Below are 20,483 nucleotides of genomic sequence, written 5' to 3' on the forward strand. Positions count from 1 at the left end.
GGCAAGCTTCTAGAGCAATTTGAAAGAATTCTGTTGTTTCACTTTGGACAAATTTTTGAAAATTTACATATTTGTATTTCAAAACCAAGGTGGCATATCAATGAAATTTGGAATTTTTCTATGTCTATATAAATAGTATATCTGTATCAAATTTTATGTATGTCTGAGATGCTGGGATTTTATAGAATGTGTTGAATTCCTCTGGAATGACCCTGATGCCAATCTAATACAAAATGCAGACCTTTGATATTAGAGTTGTAGGTTTAATTGTAATAAATTAAATCAAGTTTAATGCATCTGTATACAATGCCTATTAATGTTTAAAATAATAGATTATGTTGTTATTTTATTTTGATGCCATAATCTGTATATTTATATCCAATATATATTTTAGGTTCTTCTCACTTCAATCCATCCACAAATCTTTTAAATGTACAAGAAATTGATGGTAGCTATATACAAAATGAAGACCTTTCAAAGACTTCCTATCATATTGTTAAAAGATCTGTTGTTGCGCCACCCATTAAAAAAGCTACCTCATTAATAGAAAAGAAAGTTCAAGCAAAAAGCACATCGACTGAAAGTACTCTACAGAAAGTGATTTCCTCATTTGACTCAAAATCAAAAGAGGAAAACAGTACTTTGCCTTTGAATTCAACAGAAATTGATGTATCTTCTACTCAAACAAATGTTTCTTCTGAGAAGTATAATGTTTCTACAACCAAACCGTCATCAACAGAAGCAGCTAGTAGTACAACTACTACAACTACAACTACCACAACTCCAAGCAGTACCACAGCAGTGTCCACCACTTCTACTTTATCTACAACTTTATCTGACATTGTTCCTCCCACTAAACCTTCAAATATCACCAATACTACAGTAAGTTTGTTTTAAATTCATTATTAATTTTATAATGCTATCATTTTTTTTATCTTGTTAGATTATTAGCATTTAATTTTACTTTGAAGTGATTTTATTAGTTATTTGACAATTTAATTTAAAGCATATATACCAATCATTTTTTTAATTATGTTAACAACACCAGAAAATAGGATTAACTAGTAAGTAAAATAAAATTCCAAATAAACAATTGTTGTTGTTTAAAAAAAAAAAAAAAACTCAAAAAAAATTGGTAGAAAATCCTTATTATGTGGTTAATATCTACTCTTATGTACCCCTTGTATCTTTAGAGTATTTAAAAAAAAAAAAAAAAAAAAAAAGATTCTTTCAGATTTCTTGCATTTATTCAAAAATAAATCAAAGGAATGAAAATTACTGGGAGAATGTGCTAGCTGTTTTAAAAGTTTGTAAATACATATTCAGAAAAGGAGCAATGGAATGTGTTTAGCATAGTCATAAGAGTGAAATTACTTAATTGTTCTATAAATAAGGTGCTGGACATGATTAAATTAAATTAGTCTATTATTTTATAAAAAAGAAAATTTATATATATTTTTATCATAGCGAAGTCTTAGTTTTATCATTTATGGACTTCACACCTATAATTATGCATGATGCATCTTAAATTTGCTAGGCATAGATATTCTCCTTTTCTTGTGGTCTGAACCTTTGAAAAGGTGTCATATGTCTTAGTATTTAATTGTAGCTCAAAAATCTGACCCAGGTTAGTTTGTCTGTAACTTTGAAATGAAATATTAAACTAAGTCTTTTCTTTTGAAGTTAAAGTACAAATAAATAAATGAAAATAAAATTCTGTCAGTCATTATTTAAGTAATTGATACCACTGACAAATAATTGCAATGCTGCTTTATTTTATTTATGTAATCATAGTAGTAAAAAATTAGTAGTATTAATCATAGTAGTACATCCAGAATTAATTTTATCATAAATAATCTTTTATATTTTTTAAACAGTTACGTTCCTGATTTTTTATAATAAATATTTATTTACAGTTTTACTTTGAGATGTCATAACAGGTTTAGTAAGGTTTAATAACTAAAATTTCCTTTTTTGTGTTGTAGCAACTGCTTCAAAAAATTTCTTAACTGTTTCATTAAAATTATAGTTATATGTTTTATAAGTGTGTATAACTTGTTTTATTCATCACATACTCTATTTCTCCAATTAATATTTTATCTCATATTTTCTTATAAAGAAAAAAAATTTCACCATAAAACTCGTTAAAGGTAAAGAATTAAAAAAGCAATTAGGATACATTGTAATTATTAGTGGATTAACTTCAATCTCCTATTATATACTCTAAAAAATGTATTATATGTCACAAAATATAATGTATGAAATGTCTAAAATCCATGGAAAAAATAATGCAATATTTTTTTTAATGGAGTGGCAATTTAAAATTTAAATCCAGTGGAATGATGTTTTTGCTTAATTCTTTGAATAAATTTATTTTAAATTGTTTTGCTCTTTTCTTTATGTAGTAGTAGTTTTCTTTGTAGCTTACTATAGTTTAAAATTTGTTCAATAGGTGGATCATCACATTTATTACAACTCAACTATGTTATTAGACGCTGATAAGGCTCTAGCATATTGGGTTGATTTTAGTAAACTTCCTCAAGATAAAGTGGTAGTACATCGCATGTTATCAGATTCTCATCGAAAAGCTGCGGTAAGTTGATTTAAAAACCAAAATTTTTTTGAATTAGAAGTCTCTTTTACTTTTGATTCTAAAAAAATTATTTCAGTATTGAGTTTTAAAAATTTATTTACCATTTATTATTTCTTATTTCAGACTGTTAGTTTATCATTTGACTTTCCATTCTATGGTCATCCTTTAAGGAATATCACCATAGCAACTGGAGGTAATTGTGTTTATGAATTGTCATAAATAAATATGATGATCTTATTTCATTGTTATTATATTTTGTATTTTTCTCTGGTTTTAGATTGCTATTCTGTCATAGAAATAAATTATTAGCTTTTTTTTTTTTTGTAGAATTTATTTAAATTTTTAAAATGTTACTTTATGGGTTATTTCTTGCCTTTATTACTTTTGTCTATAATAATGAGAATCTTCATAGAAAAAGGCTGATTAAAAAATATTTTTTTTTTTCATTATGTTATGCTAAGATAAATATCTATAATATTTCAAGAAGTAATAACTTGGTCAGTCATTAATGATGCATTTTTTTCCAATAAATAATGATTAACTGATTTTTCATGTATAATACAAGATGAAAAAAAGAAAAAAAAATTTATTTCATTTATAAATTTTTTTACTAGCCATTTTTGGTGTCCAACCAATACAAAAAGAGTACTTGTTGTGCATTGTTTAATTTCAGTTAAATTTTCTGTATGATGACAAAAATAATTATAGATATTTTTGTAAAAAAAAAAAAAAAAAAAAAAAAGAATAACATGGAGCTTTATATGATAATAAATAACTTTAGTTATTTTTTACATAATAATTTTTACTTAATAAAGAATTTTTTCATCAGCAATTGAATTTTATATCAGAAATGTTTTAAAATTGCTATTTTTTTTTTTTTTTTTTTAATAAAACAAAATTTGATTGTTTTTAACTTCTCTTAAATTTCTTATGAAATGTTTATTAATTTTTTTCACTTTTTGCCATTAATTCTGGTTATTCAAAGTAAATAGTGTTGCATTCATGTAAAATATTTTATTTTGTTCAGGATTTGTTTACATGGGAGATTACATGCACAGTTGGCTAGCAGCTACGCAGTACATTGCTCCTCTCATGGCAAATTTTGATACAAGCCTTAGTAGTGAATCAGTCGTACAATATTTTGATAATGGTAAGTTTATTTTGAAGAATGTGTGTCTCATTTTACTGATAATATAATTTATGATTTTGATATTTCCCTTTGTTAAATATATATCATTTATGTATACAATAGTTTTTGTATACTTACAAAAATGTATTTTTCTTTATTTTCTGTGTTTTTAGCATTCTTCTCAATTTTATATTTTACTTTATTATTTTTCAGGGACAGCATTTGTAATTGAATGGCATAATGTTACTCTACAAGATGAAAGGAAAGGTATTATCTTTTTTTTACTCTATGCTTTTTATTTAAAGTTTTTGAGGAATTGAATTTCTAAATTAAGTCTAATTTTTTCATATTCTTTTTAAAGTAAAAATAGTTTACATGTTCTTTTTGATTCTTTTATTGTATTGATAAATTCTCATTTTTAAGAAGTGCATACAAAGATAAATGTTTGTATTTTTATATTTTCTCTTGATTTTTGGTGATGATCTATTCTTTTCAAAATCAGCATTTCCTCTATGGAAGCAAATTTTGGAATATCTTTTTAAGGATAAAATTATATTCCTTTACATACATACAAATATTTGTTTTATTTCTTCTATATTACAAGTGTTTGTTTTCTCTCTATACTTTAATTGGAAATAATCTAGAAAATACAAGTATATATGTCATTATTTTAACAGACAGAAAATGTGATTTTTGTTAAGAATAACCACTTTTTGGTGAATAATTGATTTGTTCATTGTAAAAAAAAGTAATCATTTAGTTAAATGCATAAATCTCAATAAAGCACTCAAATAAGTAATTTTAAAATTAAAATTTGTGAATTAAAAAAATCGATTTTCTAGAAATAGTAATAATTATAAGACAAGTTTTGGACTAGTCAAAGAAATTTGTTGGAAAAAAAGTTTTCATCTTCAAATAGTTCATTTTTAATTTGATGATTAGTAAGAAGTACAAATATATGCAGATATCCCTATTATTTCTTAGAAACATCATTTCAATATCTTGTTTCATTATGGAAACTATCTAAAGTTAATTTCATTTACAATGGAAGTGTGTAAAAGAACTGAGCCAAATATGTATAATAAAAATTAACCAGACAATTCAAGATATTTATTTCAATGTGTAAGAGAATAAAAATTTGAAATTATGTCAAGTGATTTGTTTCTTCAATACTTCTTAAATTCCTAGGGAGAAAGACTAAGAGGAATTGAATTTCAAATAATTTTTAATGATGCCAATTACTCAGAAATAGGAGACTGAGATGACTAACTCCACAATTTTTTTCTCCTCCCTATTGGATTTCTTCTGACCCTTTTTAAAAACTGACTACTGCCACCTTGTTTGATATTTCATATTATTGAAAAATTAAACAAAGCATTTTGTATCTTAAACTAATCTCATTAGAAAATGATTGTTTGTTTTTAATATATATACACAAAACTATTCCATGAAGTAGTAATTTGAAGAGTTTTGCGTTAAACACACACACACACACACAAAAATGCAGCCTTTTATCTTAGTTTCTGTTATTTAATTAAATATAAAGAAATAATATTTTGAAAGTTTAAAACAGTACAATTGGCTTAGTAATAACCTGGAAATCCATGTACTAGTTTCATGTTGCAATTGTTTTGGGAGAGTTTTCTTCTAACAGGCAGACTCATTTATTTTCTATTTTATACATGTAAATAATATTAAACTTGTATAAGCTAAATAAACTAGAAAGCAAATCATGCTTTTGTTTTTGTTTTAGGTGGAAATTTCACATTCCAGACTATTTTGTTAGACAATGGAGACATTGTTTTTGTTTATAAAGAAGTAAGTTCTTTTTTCAATTTCTTAATTCTAAATTTACTATTCTGAAGAATTCAAAAATAATTTTAGGATATTTAATGCAGAAAACTGTATCACTTACAAATGTAAACTTTTATTACTCAAATGAAATTAATTTTAAATTCAACAACAAGTTTTTAGTAACTAATTTTCTATGTGATCTAATATTAAATAAAATTTTTATGAAATTACTTTGCAGGATTCCATATTTAATTTTGTGAGTGTGATTATTATAGGAAATATAAAAATTCTGTTCTATAATTTTTGTTATTTAAATTAAAGAAAATATTTGGTTCAGTTGTTTTTTTCACCTGTAGGAAATAAGAATGTTTTGATGGTAAACAAAATGTGTTCACTCTCTTCCCTGTGTTGCACAATATGTTGGTAAAAAGCAGTAACTTTTTGTATTTTTTATCATAGCTAAATATATATTTTGTTATGTTTATACTTTTGAATTTCATTAATTTTTAATATTTGTTTATTTAAATTTGTAATTAGGCATTAAACAATTAAAACGAGTTTAAGGGTTAAATAAAGCACTGCAAAATAAAATATTACTATTTAATGTCTTTTTTTTTTTTTTTTTTTCTGAAAATTGTTACTAAGTAAGAATGGAAATCATTCAAATTATATGTTGAAAAACAAATTTCATGAAATTTGTATCTAGAATTTTGATTTAAATTGTAAATCTTGAAGATTTTCTTTTCTCCGTTTTTATTCTTATTAATATTTACTCTTTTGCATTTTAATTTGTATGCATTTTTTTAAAATAAATAATTAACATTTGTGCCAGATTCCTGTTTCTGTTACTGAAATTGGAGATGAAGCTCATCCAGTGAAAGTTGGATTATCTGATGCTTATGTTATTGACAGAATGATTTATTGTAAGTTTTGTTGATTTTTTTTTTTTTTAGTAATATCTTAAATACAATGCATGGTTAATACTTTCTGTAAGTTTTTGGAAAAAATGTTGAGTATGCAAGTTCAGTTAAATAATATAATGAAGTTGAAACTTTATGAAAAAAATATTTATTGAATAGTAGTATGAGAAAATTGTGTTGCAGCAAATGTCTTTTAAATTTGGTACTGTTTTTAAGTTCTGCATTATATGAGGTTTGACTGTATTGTACGTGTTTTTAACCATATTTATTGTTTTGCATGTAATTATTTAATAAGTATTTTGCATGCTTTTTTTTTTTTTCTAAATTAATAGAATGTGGAATAGAAGCCTCACTGAAAAGAAAGCAGATTGTTATAATTGTAGTAAATAAATGTAACTACAGATTTTGTCAAATCATGGGAAAATATTCAGTATTATTTCCCACATCTAATTTTCTGGATTCATTTTTTATGATATTTTAATTTTGTTATTTTAAAAATTCAGTTTTGCACAAGTAAAATATAACACTTGCTTTTAGCCCAGAGCCTTCAACATTGTTCTGCTCGGGCAAGGCAGTGTTGAAGGATCTAGTTCCTGACATCTGATGGCAAAATCCCTGCATGCAGAGCATTCAGAATCTGAGCTAGCCATTAATAGAATATAAATTATTAATGCTGATTGCCATGTCCATATATATATATATAGAGAGAGAGAGAGAGAATATAGCCATAATTTTCTCCACTTTGAATTTTTAATTTTGTTTTATTTCATCCTGAGAGGTATGATTTATAAACAAACAGAAGTGACGAGCATACACACAACACAGAACGAAATGAGGAAAAGCTAATGAAAATGTTATCCCTGTGATTATATACTGTGAGATTTTGATAGGGATTTCCTACATTGTCGACCACAGACAAGGGAATCTTAAGGTTCTTTTAGAAGAATTTGTTTAGGTCTGGAAATTTTTATCCCTTCACTTGGAGCATGCGAATCGCTGACTAAAACACTTTTACAGAGCTTTCTGTTGCATTAATTAATAGAAAAAGTGGAATGGGATCAGGAAATAAGAAAACATTTTGAAATTAAGTTAATCTGGGTTAAATTAAAATAAAAATTAGGATTTAACATGCATACAGATTTGCGTGTGTGTAATATGGGTTAAATTAAGATAAAAATGAGGATTTAACATGCATACATAATGTACATATATACGTGTGTGTGTGTATTTGTCAAATATAACAGACCTAACTGTATTTCATTCTAGTTACATATTCCACAGTCTGAAAAATTGAATTAAGCATTTTATAAAACTATTACATTACTAATTTTTTCATGTCATCGTGGAGAATTGGGAGGCACTAAAGTGCAATCTCTGTTTTGATGGATTTAGCTAGGTAATTAATTGGTAATAAATGCAAAATATTGCAAAGTTTTCATGGCTGATCAATTATTTATATTTCATCCCAATGTTTGGAATCTCAAGTACATGGATAAGATGCTACCTTGTAAGCAATTTCTTTAATGGGGTATAACAGTGTTACTTCATTAAGTTCACTTCTGGGAGGGGCGTGTCTCTTGTGGCAGGAATTGGGACATGGCAGTGAGAATGACTGTTTCTGTTGTGGCTCTTAAGACTTCCACCTCGATTCCTTCCTTTTATTGTCGCAAAAATAGAAATTCAATTAAATCAGAATGTTTAGGCTGAGTGAGAGTAATTCCACTGTGGTATATATATTTATAAAGAAACTTTATTATTATTTTATTCTAATAAATTAGAAATTTGAATTTGACTGATAAATATGATAATTGCAATTTACTCATGTACTTTAATGCATTCATTCCTAAATTTGTGCATATATTTTTATGTTATCATATTTATTGATTATTTATTGTTCTGTGACTCTGGATGATTGCTTTTCATTATATTTCTGAAGATGAGGAGGCTGGAACATTGTATTTTTTTTAAATAAAATGATTTATTCTATATATTTTGAGGCAATGCCAGCTTTTTTCTTTTTTTTTTTTTTAAATTCATTTTCTGTCTCAATTTTTCAGTCATTAGAAGGAAAACAATCTATGAATACCACAGAATCGATATGAAAAGTGCCGAGATTAGGAACAACACTGCCATATACTTCAATGCTTTAATCAGTAAGTGATTAATTATTTTCTCTTTCTTTTTTAATAATTGGCTATTTAAAAACTGCAACTGTATTTGTTTTTATTTACAGCTTGTATGAGGTTCCCTGATTGTAAATCTTGTATGAATGCTGATGTTGGATCAGAATGCATTTGGTGTGAATCCGCAAAGAGATGTTCAGATGGTCTAGATCGATTACGTCAGGACTGGTTGCAGTCAAAGTGTGATGTTCTGGTTTGTATTTCATTTGCATAAACTGTTGAAATGTTTATTTATTTTTTACTAATAACTGCTCAGACTAACTTATTTTTTCATTGCAGAAACATTCTGTTAACTGCAGTTCACTGCCTGTTCCAGATCCATTTGTCCAACCACTCACAGGTAAATGCATGTGAATTATGAATTAAAATAATAGCCTTGTTTTGGTAACAGTATTGATTTTGATGATGGTGACAAGTAATTTTTTCCTTTTTCATATTGCATGTAATTCTATTAAATGTTAAATAAGAAGTTACTTTTTTAGTTTTAGTGATTCTAAAATATTACATTAAAACTCATGGAACTATTTTTATTTCATATTTTGTTTGAATTGTTCAGTTTCAATGCTGGATTATCTTCACTAAGTTATATTTTGGTTTTTCATTGTTGTATATCTGTATATTCTCTATTATTATTTATAATTATTACTTACTAAATTTCTTGTTCGTAATCATCAAAGTAAAATTAATTTCCTATTCAGGTGAAATTTTGATGTTTAACCATTGAAATGAATAGTGTCTTCAATCTTAATAAATGGTCCAGAAGAAATATATGTAAGAAAATGACCTCATTTAAGAATGCTTCTTTTCTCTCAGTGTTGTCCTGTAAATCAATATTTAAAACTCAGAATCACTTTTTTTTCACCAAGGGTTGTACTTTTTATATATATACTTTGCTTTCTGTTTTGGCAAGAATTAAGCTGTAAGTTTCTTTGTCAAAAATTAATTTTCAGCTCTACTTTTTTTTATCGAGAATAAATTTATTGTTCACGTATTGAAAGTCTTAGATGAGCATAATTAATGACATACATTGTAGCATATATATATATATATATATATATATATATTTAAACAGTGCTTTTGAATATTATTATATATGCCAAAATTTATTTTAAACAACATCTTACATATTTTCTTATTTTTGTTTTACTTAGCTTTTCATGATTATTTCTACTTTTTATTACTCTTACTGCTTCTTATATGTCTATTTAATTTCACACTATTTTTATTGACTGTTTTATTTCAATGAATTTATATTGCTGCTCATCAATATATATATATATATATATATATAATATGTTTTTTGTACCTTTAAATAATATTAGTGTATAGCCCTGTGGTTCCCAAAATATGTTTTCTAGACAATCATGGCTTCCTGACAGGAACACTTTTAGATATTATATAATTTTCACAATTTTTTTTAGTTGAATTGTAGAGAATATTGTATTTTAAAATAATATTTACCACAGATTATCACTTGAGTTGATAAATATATTTGTAAAATGATTATATCAATAATTTTACTGGGCTTTATTGCTATTACTAGAGATAATCTGAGTTGTCCTATGATAATCTTTTAAGCAAAATTTGCTGTATGGAATTAATAAGGTTTTAATTGTCAGTAAAAGAGGAATATCCATGTTTTATTGCTCCAAGTTGGAGATTTTTCATCCAATTTACTATTTTTTTTTTGTGCTAATGCAGATTTCAGCAGTTACTGTCATAAAGGGTAACTGAGTATAGTTTCATTGAAAAACTTCAAGAAAATAGGCTGCCAACAGGTTGAACATTACCATTCATTTTTTAATATTTATTAATGAAATAATTGTACAGTTAATTTATATATAACCTAATATATGTTCCTTTATTTTAAAAAAATAGCTATATGGTCTATTTGCAAAAAATAAAGTTTTACATAGGATGCCTTGGTAAAATACTGGATTCACTAATGGTACTAAGAAATAAAACAAGTTTGGGAACCATAGATACAGCCTTTATAGCAAATAACTGCATATTACATTTATAAAAACAGTTTGTACTTTTCAATAGTGAATATTTATTTTTCTATAAATGCATTGTTCTCAGTAAAATTTTTATAAAATGAAGGATTAATTAGAATTATGTTTTAAATAATGAAATTCTCTGTGAAGAAATTTCTTTTCAGTAATGAATGTTTTTCAGTGAATGCATTGTTTTAGTAATATAATAATAAATTAATTAGACTTGCATTTAATGTATGAATTTCTGTATGAAAAAAGTTATGTGAAAATCATTATTTAAAAAAAATGTAGGGTTAAATTCTTTTCATATAAAATATTTCCTCATGTAAAAACATTTCATGTTTTCTTACAATGTTGTTTTAAGCTTACTTTTATTGTAGTTATTAATTTCATCAGGTTGGCAATTACTTATTACTTTATTCTAATGCATTATAAGTATGACAAATAATCCCTTTAGTTATTCCCTTGCATGATATTTTTATTTTTTAAGTACTGTAGTCTTAACATTGTGTGGATGCCATTTTCTTTATTGAATTTTCTTAGAAATTAGATTGCTAAACAAATAGTATTTTTTCTTATTTTCTAGTAATTTTTTTTTTATTGATTGTTTGCCTGTTGTATGTCAGAATCCTTTTTTTGATTTGAAGAAAGTTTAACAAATAATCCTCTTAATTTTTTTTTATTTGTTTAATTTTTTTCATTATGTATTTGCATGATTTTCTTAGATTCGCCATATAAACCATATACTTTATACCCGAAAACTCCTAAAAATGATTATCCTTTTGAAACAACAACTGCATCACACATGTCTTATAAACCTGGTCAGACCAGTGATGATGGAGCGTCAAGCAGTGCTCGAGGTATATTGCAAAAAAAATTATTATTTAAAACAGTTGGATTTTGTATGTAATTAAATCAAGTAAAATTTGTAACAAAATGTATTAAAAAAAATCAAGATATATTGTTATGAGAAATGTCTGTTAATATTAGAGTATTTTTGACTTATTAAACTGGTTAAAAGAATTTGTACAATTTACATTTTTTTTATATTGTGTGCTCTCATCTGCTTTGTTAATTCTGCATGTTAGTATTATAATTTGAACTATTAGCTGTTGTAAAAAATATACAAGCATAGTTAAAAGATTGCATTTTGGCATTTGCAAATTGTTTGCTATTATGCTATGTCATCGTAAAATGCACAAAGAATAGTGTATTTTATAAATCATTGTTTTATTTATGGATTGCTCTTAATTGTGGTAACTTATTATTTTTGAATCTGGTTACAGGTTCCATCCTGCTTTATATGACATGATTTACTATACTGCAATGATGATATTAGTGAATATGATTATTATGTTTTATAATATTTTTACACCATTTAACCCTAATTACTTATATGCTATATAAGTTATCAAATTATATATTTAAATTTTTAATTTCTGTGTAATATGAAATATTTTTATAAGCATTGTTATTTATATTTTGAATTATTGAAAAGTATTTAATGCATAAGCTTTAGTTTTCAAACCATTCAATGAAGCGAGCATATTTTTAAGCTTTAAAATATCCTTTCATGATTTAGTAGTTTAAAAACATAACCACTATGCATGAAATACTTTGATATAAATGTTTCAGAAAATAAAATATTGTGCATGAAAGAATCAAAAATAATTTAATATAAAAAAATAAAAGACCAATTAATATTTGGTTGTCAGTTCTATCTTAGACTCTCATAATGGTTTACTTGAGACCCAAATCATTTATTTATTTCCTGTCAGCACTTATTCAGGCACAGCACAAAATCTTTTATTTCAAACTTATATGTAAGAGAAGAATTATCAAAAAATAATTCTTTTTTTATAATGTTCTGCCTTTTCTTGCCACATGACTGCTGGCTTTCTTTATATGAAATATTGTTATTGCACACATATTGAAGAAGGAAATGCAATTAATTCAAGTATGAATGCAAAAATTCTTTTTCAAAAAAAAAAAATGTAATTTTTATTAATGTCTTCTCGAAATATATTATTTATTTTTTGAATTAATTTCAGTTGCTGAAGAATCTACATCCATGGGAGTGGGCAGTGTGATTGCTGTGTTATTAATTCTTGCCATGGTCATGGGAGGCCTTGTGTGGGTTGGCTATGCTTACAAAAATCCACATACTTCCTCAGGGCAGCTTTTAATTAGAGTAAGAGGCTTCTAAATGTTTCATAATAAATTTTTGAAAGTTTAAAATGCTTTGCATTAAAAATATTGTAATTTAGTTATTTAAAGGGATTTTTTTAAAATTTCTTTTTCATATTTTGTTAAAAAGATGTAATGGAATCATACAATTTATTTATAACTATTAAAAGTTTAATATACTTGGCCATTTTATATGGTTCATCCTAAACCTTTTCAAAGTAAAATATGAACAATAGACAATTATGAAATCTGCGAGATGCAGAAATTAGTTGGTCATTTTTGTAATCTAGATTATAATAAATATTTTTAATTTCATTATAATATTTTTAATTTCACATCAATATTCTATATACAAGATACCCATAGATAGCGGTATTAAAGTTTAGTTCAGAAATATAGAAAGAAGTTATATTGCAATTAAATAATAGATCAGGAATGTGAAAAAAAAAAGCATCATATTGTTTGTTGCTTTTTTTTCAGTGAATTAAGTAAAATAAAAGAATATATTAGATAAAATGTGCAAAATAGGTATAAAATACAAATTTACAACTAAGCATTGCTTGAATAAGAATTTGCAAAGCATATATCACCTGAAAGATTATGTTTTTTGAAAACTTAATTTAAGCATTCCAAAGTCTTAATAATACTTACATATCTAATGCTGTTGTAGATTTTCATTCCATTAAATCTTTGTGTACATTTTATCTGGTATAAACTTGTAAACTTTAATTTACTCACAAAGGGCATAATTGCAAATCCCACGACCCTTTATTTTGTATTTAGGATACCATTTTCTATTATAAAAATTGACTAAGCATTAATAATCGCTATTTATGGTACCTTACTTATATATGTTTATATAATTTCTATTTATTAATAGGTGTATAGTTAAATATTGATAGCATAAATTTTATTCTTTTGTTAGGAAATGAATCTTAAAATTATGGTTTTTAGGGTACCTACTTTGACCTTACACAAATTATGGTTCCAAATATAAGTGTTGTGAATGATTGGTTAACAAACAGTTTTGCAAAGCATTTTTATTCTCAAACAATAAATAATATTTAAATAAGATATTTCACCACAGAAAAAATCTTAGAAGAAATGAAGTGTATAAGATTTGTAGAAATGATTCTTGTTGAATCTGTTAGACAGTAGAGTACATTGCATTCCAGGAATTTTGCATAAAATTATGACAAATATATATAATTTGAGTGGGGGGGTGGTAATAATAAGTTCAAAATGGATTATGATCTATAGGCAGAAGATTTTCACATAACTTAGTTCAACAGAAAAGGAAGAAAAAGTAGCAATACCGTTGGCATCAGCAATTAAAATATTTTTTTAATCAGAACCATTTCAGAGTAAATTCTTGAAATATTACCCTAACCAGTTTAAAATAAATTGTTTTGTATCTTTGCAAGGAAAGGCTTTTAGTATTTCAAGAGAAAGAAGGGGGGGGGGGACTTTAATGATCAAAAATGGTCAAATTTTTTTTAAAAAGTAAAATGTTTAAAAATAAATTCTGAGTAAGGGATTTGTAAGATTAAGTGCTCTACCATCATTATTATTTATCAATAGACATAGTAATATTTACAACTGAGCATCTATATATTGAACTTGAACATAATTGAAAAAAAAAAATTGATGTGTATCAGTTTTAAGATACTAAAGTAAATATTGCAATTTTTTTGTAATTGGATTATTAAAAACAGTGATACATAATTATTTTTTGGAGCTAAAGATGATTTTTAAAATAAAGTATAAATATGTGATTTCCTTATTAAAAAGAGTTACAGGTAATTACTTTTTAAAGCTAAGAATAAAATCTATTTCTTAAAATATATAAATAACAATTTTTCAAAATTTTCCATAATGTTTTTATTACAATTTCAAACTTTTTTCTGCATTTTACATTTTTATTCCTCACTTTTTCCATTTCATTTCTTCTATTTTTGTTAAATTAAATTTCTTTTCCACATTATAAATTTTCTGTTAAGGAATGATTCTTTCTGTAAGAAATATAAACTGAATATGAAACAATTCTTACTCCTAGTTAAGAAAGGGATTCATGCAACAGAAGCTACAAATAACATATGTTTCTCCAACAAGTTTTTATTTCTTTTTCATGAATAATTTCAAGAGTTTATATTGCAGTAAAAAGTGAAATATATATTTTTTTTCTTTATTTAATTTTTATTTCTTCCCCAAAGGGTTGCTTTTTATGCATTGAACAAAGGCTTACTTTGTTCAACATATAGAAATGATGTTATATTTAAGATTCCTGAGTGGAAAAAAAATGACTGTAGATATATATTTTATACTTCTGTATAAAATATTTATTTGTAAAACATTAATATGTTTGAAGAAATTGACATCGATTGTTTAATGAATTTTATTCTTCATAACTTCAAGGAAATAGTCTGACTTTTGTCAAGATTTCTTTGTTAAACTCATGATAAAAGGAATCAACTAGGAAGGCAGAAAGCAGGAAAAAGAAACTGAGAAAGTGTGCTGAACTTATTAATTTCATAAAGAAATTTACCGATACATTTTTGATTCCATGGAGAAAAATAATTGTCTTGATGCTCAGAAAAACTTAGAATAATTAGAAGATACAAATTTATTGTAATTACTAAGCAGTGGACATAATCTTTTGTCAAATAGTGTTAGTTTATCAATCACTTCTGTATATCTTTTTCGTATACAATGTTTCTACAAAAAAAAAAAAAAAGTTAATTGTTTTTTGTATTTGTTTGAAGTATTTACAGTTTTTGAAATTTTTCTTTTATATATATTTTTTTTTCAGTACCGTCCTAGCCAGTGGCGTTTCCGAAGTGGAGAAGCTAGATACACAGCAGCATCTGTACATATGTAAAATTAAATATTCCACTGACGTAAAGACAATAACATATTGGAGGTCTCACATTCCCTAATGTTACATGACATTAATTATTAAGTGCACCTTATTCGCCATATCATGTCTGCACACAAATTTCAAAGTGAAGCTCTGAGTAGTTACGTAGATTTTTAGTTAAATGAAGTGAAAAAGAAGACATCATCACAGTGCTGGTTTGAATATGTTTTAACGATTGTTTTATAATTTTTAATCTTTATTTTATCTCTTCTTTTGACTTAGTCTGTTTTTAACTTTGGCAACTAAAACAATCAATCAATTTATTTTGTAGTCTGTTTTTAACTTCGGCAACTAAAACAATCAATCAATTTATTTTGTAATAGATTATGTTTTGTTTGTTTCCACTCATGCCATTGAAAAAGTAAGTTTGAAGGGTCTGTGGCCATGTGTGGAAAGTCAAGCAATTGGTTTTATTTGTACTTTTTTTTAATTGATCCTAATTGTTTAGCTCATTATTATTCTCTGAATGAAAAGTGCTTTAACATGGTACTTAAATGAATTTTAAGAAATTTTACTAAGTAAATCTTTTGAATCCAGATGAGATGTGCCTTTACTGCTGTGTCATAAAGGTTTATATTTGAAGTGTGATATATACATAGATATATATATTATAGCATTTGCATTGGGTACATTTATAAGAACGGACAAACGAAATAAGTACAATTTTCATTCGTTCATGCATGTGTTTGAAGAATTTCCATATGTTTAGAATTTTAGCAGCATGCAAGGTGTGGCTGGGTCGTTTTTCATGCTTGTATATAATGTTTTTGTTATCAGTGGAATTAAAAATATTTTCTGTACAAGATGCTTTGGGTTGTAGTTGGATGCTTAATAGAGAATTCTAAAGACTGATTATATATAATATCGATAAAAGAGTTTATTGAAATGTGTTCTCTGCAGGTTATATCTGTATCAAAGCTATCTCAAAGAAATGGTTTTTAATTAGAGGATGTAACAGCGAATCTTTTTGCTGATTTATGAATATCAACCTGAGTTTAATTTGTAGAATTCCAAAAAGATAAACTATCATATTAAGTAGCATTGGCATGTTGTTAAATTATTAAATGACATATATTTAGAAATCTGGGAGGCCAGGCAGCCAGTGTAAGATTGTTGTGAAAAGTAGTTATTATTAGTACTCATCCATATTACTAGTTTGAAAAAAAAATTAAATATGGGAAGTTGGATTGATTCCAGATAAATCAATTATCTCTTTCCTAACTAATTACACTGAAAAAAGCCTTTATTTTTGGATAAGTTTACTTGGACACCTTGTACACTGAAACTAGATATTTTCTGATTTTCCACTGTGTCAATGTAAATATAGATGTACTTTGATTTGAGAGAAAAGTGTAATTATCTAATCTATATAGGAAAGGATGTTATAATCTTAATTATTATATTGTGTTTTTAAAAAGTAAAGTGGTTTTTTTCCTCCATCTTTGCACATGCATGAATGTTTGAAATGAGAATTTGTAAATAACTTATAAAGCAGCTACACCAACTTAGCATTTGCTTGGGAACATTTTCTTTGAGAAATTATGCATTATTGTTTAATAAAAGTGCAATTTTTCCTGCCAATATTGTGAAGTATAAAATAATTTTTTTCTTGCTGATATATGAAACCATCAGAGGTTGTTATAGTATGGTTGTACTTTTCTTTCTGTTTATTTTGATTATTAAAATGAAAATATTCAGGTCTGTATTTAATGTTATTCCTGATTCTTCCTATATATAGGCTAAAATGCATTGAATTATGCATGTTTTGAGAATCTCATTTATTTTATTTAAAAATTGGATATTGAATTTTTAAATTTTTTTTTAATTGTTGACTATTTTGTTACCTGCTGATAAAAATGTTTTACTGTTTGACTATCAACAAAGCATTTGTTTATTAATGAATGATTTAATATTTTTGAGGTAGGATGGAAGTGGTAAATTTTTATATTTTAATGCCATTTTGCAAGAAACATGTGAGAATCTCATTTTTAAGTTTTTGATTTATGAAATGAGAAATTATTGAAGATAAAATTTTATATTATCTCCTCCTCTCATGCAAGTCTCGAAATTGTGTACTTGGTAGTGATTTTTTTTAAACATTATTATAATTTGATTTTATGTTTTATCTTTTTGTCGATTATTATTATTTTGGACTTTGTTATTTTTTTGTTATTAATCTGCATATAATATTTTTGTCAATTTATTTCAAAAATCTAATTAAATTTTTAAAAAGCAATCTGTATTCTAAAGTGGAAGAAATTCAAAATGCTTATTAGCAGGGTTTGTTTCTTTAATATAGGAATTTCTGAAAGTATATTTTTCATATCATATTCATTCAATTCAATGCATTTCAAAATATAGATTAGTATCTCAAGTAGTACACATATTTATCAGAATACAATGCAGTGTAATATAATAAATAAGTAAAATCTGATATTTGTATAAGTTTTTTAGGTGCATATAATAAGGTTTATAAATTATATGTAAAATTAATTCTATTTACGAAGGAAATTGTCGATTTAATGTCAAACAACATTATTTAGAAAAATAGATTTCACAATAATGTATCTGTTTGTACGTGGAGAGAAAAAGAAAGGTTGCATAGTATCATAAGGTTCTAACTTTTATTTTTGTTAATTACTAGATTCTGCTCTTATAACAAAATTAGAATTAATGTTTGTATATATTATGTCAAAAAAATTGTAGATAATATTGTTGTACATTAAACCATATCATACAAATTAATTTGGCAAAACAATTTCCTACAGCAAGATGTTGGATTGTGTTTGAGGAAGGATAATTTTATATTTCAATAAAAGAAATAAGCATATCAAATGGTATTTCTTATGATATGAAAATTTTTATATCTTCAAAAATAGTTACATGCAATTATCCTTATTATTTTGTATATCTATTTCAGCGGACTTTTTTTTTTTTTTTTTCTAATGACGAATTGCATATTAAGAATTAAAAAAGTAATTGTGGACATCATTACTGAAATAGAAGGGGAAAAAAAGTATTGAAACTTATTTTGTTAAAGATATTAAAAAATGAACATTCTTGACAAAGCCATTTTTATGTAAAAAAATACTCTAAAACTTTATATATTTCAACTTGCAAATAAAATATTTTTCATGAAAAATAATTTTGAGAAAAATGAAAAACTTTGGAAGTTTATTAAAAAAAAAAAATTCACTTTGGAAATACTTAAAACTAAAGGAGGAAGTTAAATTAATGATTAATTTAAGTATGAGATTTATTTTTTTAATAATGTATTTCAATGCAATGTGTTTGATTTAGAGGTAGAAATTGTAAATTTGTCATAAGATTTATTTTTTTAATTCTGTATAATAATTGGTAATATAATTTTTTATTTGCATTTCCTATGGTGTGATTAATTTTTTAAAATATGATACAGAATTTTATTTTTCATTTCATGTTGAAAACCAGAATTCTTGTTCAGCATACTTTTTGAAGTTTTATGATTTTATTAATATTCAGAGTCCTTCCAATTTCAGCACTAAAAAAAATCACACTTCTCAGTCCATTAGTTATATTTCTGATTTTTTTACAAACTGCCTTTTTAAAAAATAAAAAGAAAATCTGTGGGATCTATTTTAATATAAAATTATTTTATGTACTTCATGAAGGATCTGCTTATTAAGGATTTTAGCCTTCTCATTTTATAACATGTATGCAGCAGCTCTTGTATTCTGAAATTATTTTAATGCCCTTAAGACTTGTGTTTTTAGAAATTAGACTTGAAACTTAGTCATTTACTAGTGATATGAAATGCTGTCTGTAAACGTCCTTTACAAAAAAATTTAATCTTAAGTTACTCATCTAATTTTGTAAACATTTTTAGATTTATGTTAACACATTAGTAGTTCAAATGGTTTTCTTTTGAAATTTCATGTAAAATGTTTTTAGTATTAGTGACTTTGCTCAAACCAAATATCAATATTATTTGCTCAGTTTCCTGTAATTGATAATGTGTGATTTTGTATATTTGTCAGCTTTTGATTGTGCCTGCTAAGTGAGCATTGTGATCTAAGCTAATTGTAAATAAAGATGAATGCTTTTTAAAGAATTGCTGTTTATATTCCTATGTATTGAATAAGATTACTTGGATAAGCATAATAAATCTTGACAGAGATATGGGGAATTTGATTTGTTTAGAACTATATCACTTCTTAAAATCTGCCCACTTGCAGTGAGAAAATTTTTTTTCACATTTTTATGTGAAAAGTTTGTTTTGAACCAAAATTGTGAATTTTTAAAAATAAAGCAATAATTAATGATAATAAAAAATAATTATGCTGCATATCTTTTACTTTGTCAATTCTTATCCAGTCAAAAAAAAAAAAAAAAAATCTGAAACTGATGTGACATGATTATAGGAAAATGAAAAGAAATTTCCATTCAATTCATCCTAAAACAAATAATGGTCATTCTGGAATTGTTTTGAACTGACGATGCATTTTAGGTTATAATTTTGTTTTCAAGCCAACTTTTTTCTTTCCTATCTCTCATGTACCTCATACACACAATTGGAATAACACAAAATATATTTCGACATTCAAAATTCAGTGATAAAAGAAAAGATTTTTTAAAATTTTTAATGGAAAAGGATGATTATTGTTAAAAGGTCTAGAGTAAAAAAAGTTATAAGTCCAATCTTTAAAAAAAAAAAAATTATTAAAAAAAAAAATTCAGTCATTATATTTCCTCATTTGTCTGATACATGAAAACATGGAATTTGA

General features: G+C 25.3%; 1 protein-coding gene across 2 annotated transcripts in view; it reads left to right on the forward strand.

Annotated features, from left to right (window-relative positions):
* LOC129965645 (plexin domain-containing protein 2-like) overlaps window positions 1-20,018 on the forward strand; it is a 66,848-nt gene extending 46,830 nt beyond the window's left edge. Inside the window, exons 2-14 of one of the 2 annotated variants that reach the window (XM_056079726.1) lie at window positions 395-882; window positions 2,453-2,593; window positions 2,717-2,786; window positions 3,621-3,743; window positions 3,936-3,989; window positions 5,476-5,540; window positions 6,349-6,439; window positions 8,494-8,589; window positions 8,670-8,812; window positions 8,899-8,959; window positions 11,342-11,476; window positions 12,668-12,807; window positions 15,613-20,017. In XM_056079726.1, the coding sequence (XP_055935701.1) occupies window positions 395-882; window positions 2,453-2,593; window positions 2,717-2,786; window positions 3,621-3,743; window positions 3,936-3,989; window positions 5,476-5,540; window positions 6,349-6,439; window positions 8,494-8,589; window positions 8,670-8,812; window positions 8,899-8,959; window positions 11,342-11,476; window positions 12,668-12,807; window positions 15,613-15,681 (1,676 nt within the window). In that variant the 3' untranslated portion in view covers window positions 15,682-20,017. Of the gene's footprint in view, window positions 1-394; window positions 883-2,452; window positions 2,594-2,716; window positions 2,787-3,620; window positions 3,744-3,935; window positions 3,990-5,475; window positions 5,541-6,348; window positions 6,440-8,493; window positions 8,590-8,669; window positions 8,813-8,898; window positions 8,960-11,341; window positions 11,477-12,667; window positions 12,808-15,612 lie in introns of both variants that reach the window. The other variant, XM_056079727.1, reaches the window with a different exon arrangement.
* The last annotated feature ends 465 nt before the right edge of the window (window positions 20,019-20,483 follow it).

Source organism: Argiope bruennichi, chromosome 4 (assembly GCF_947563725.1).
Source record: "Argiope bruennichi chromosome 4, qqArgBrue1.1, whole genome shotgun sequence".
NCBI classification, from domain to species: domain Eukaryota; kingdom Metazoa; phylum Arthropoda; class Arachnida; order Araneae; family Araneidae; genus Argiope; species Argiope bruennichi.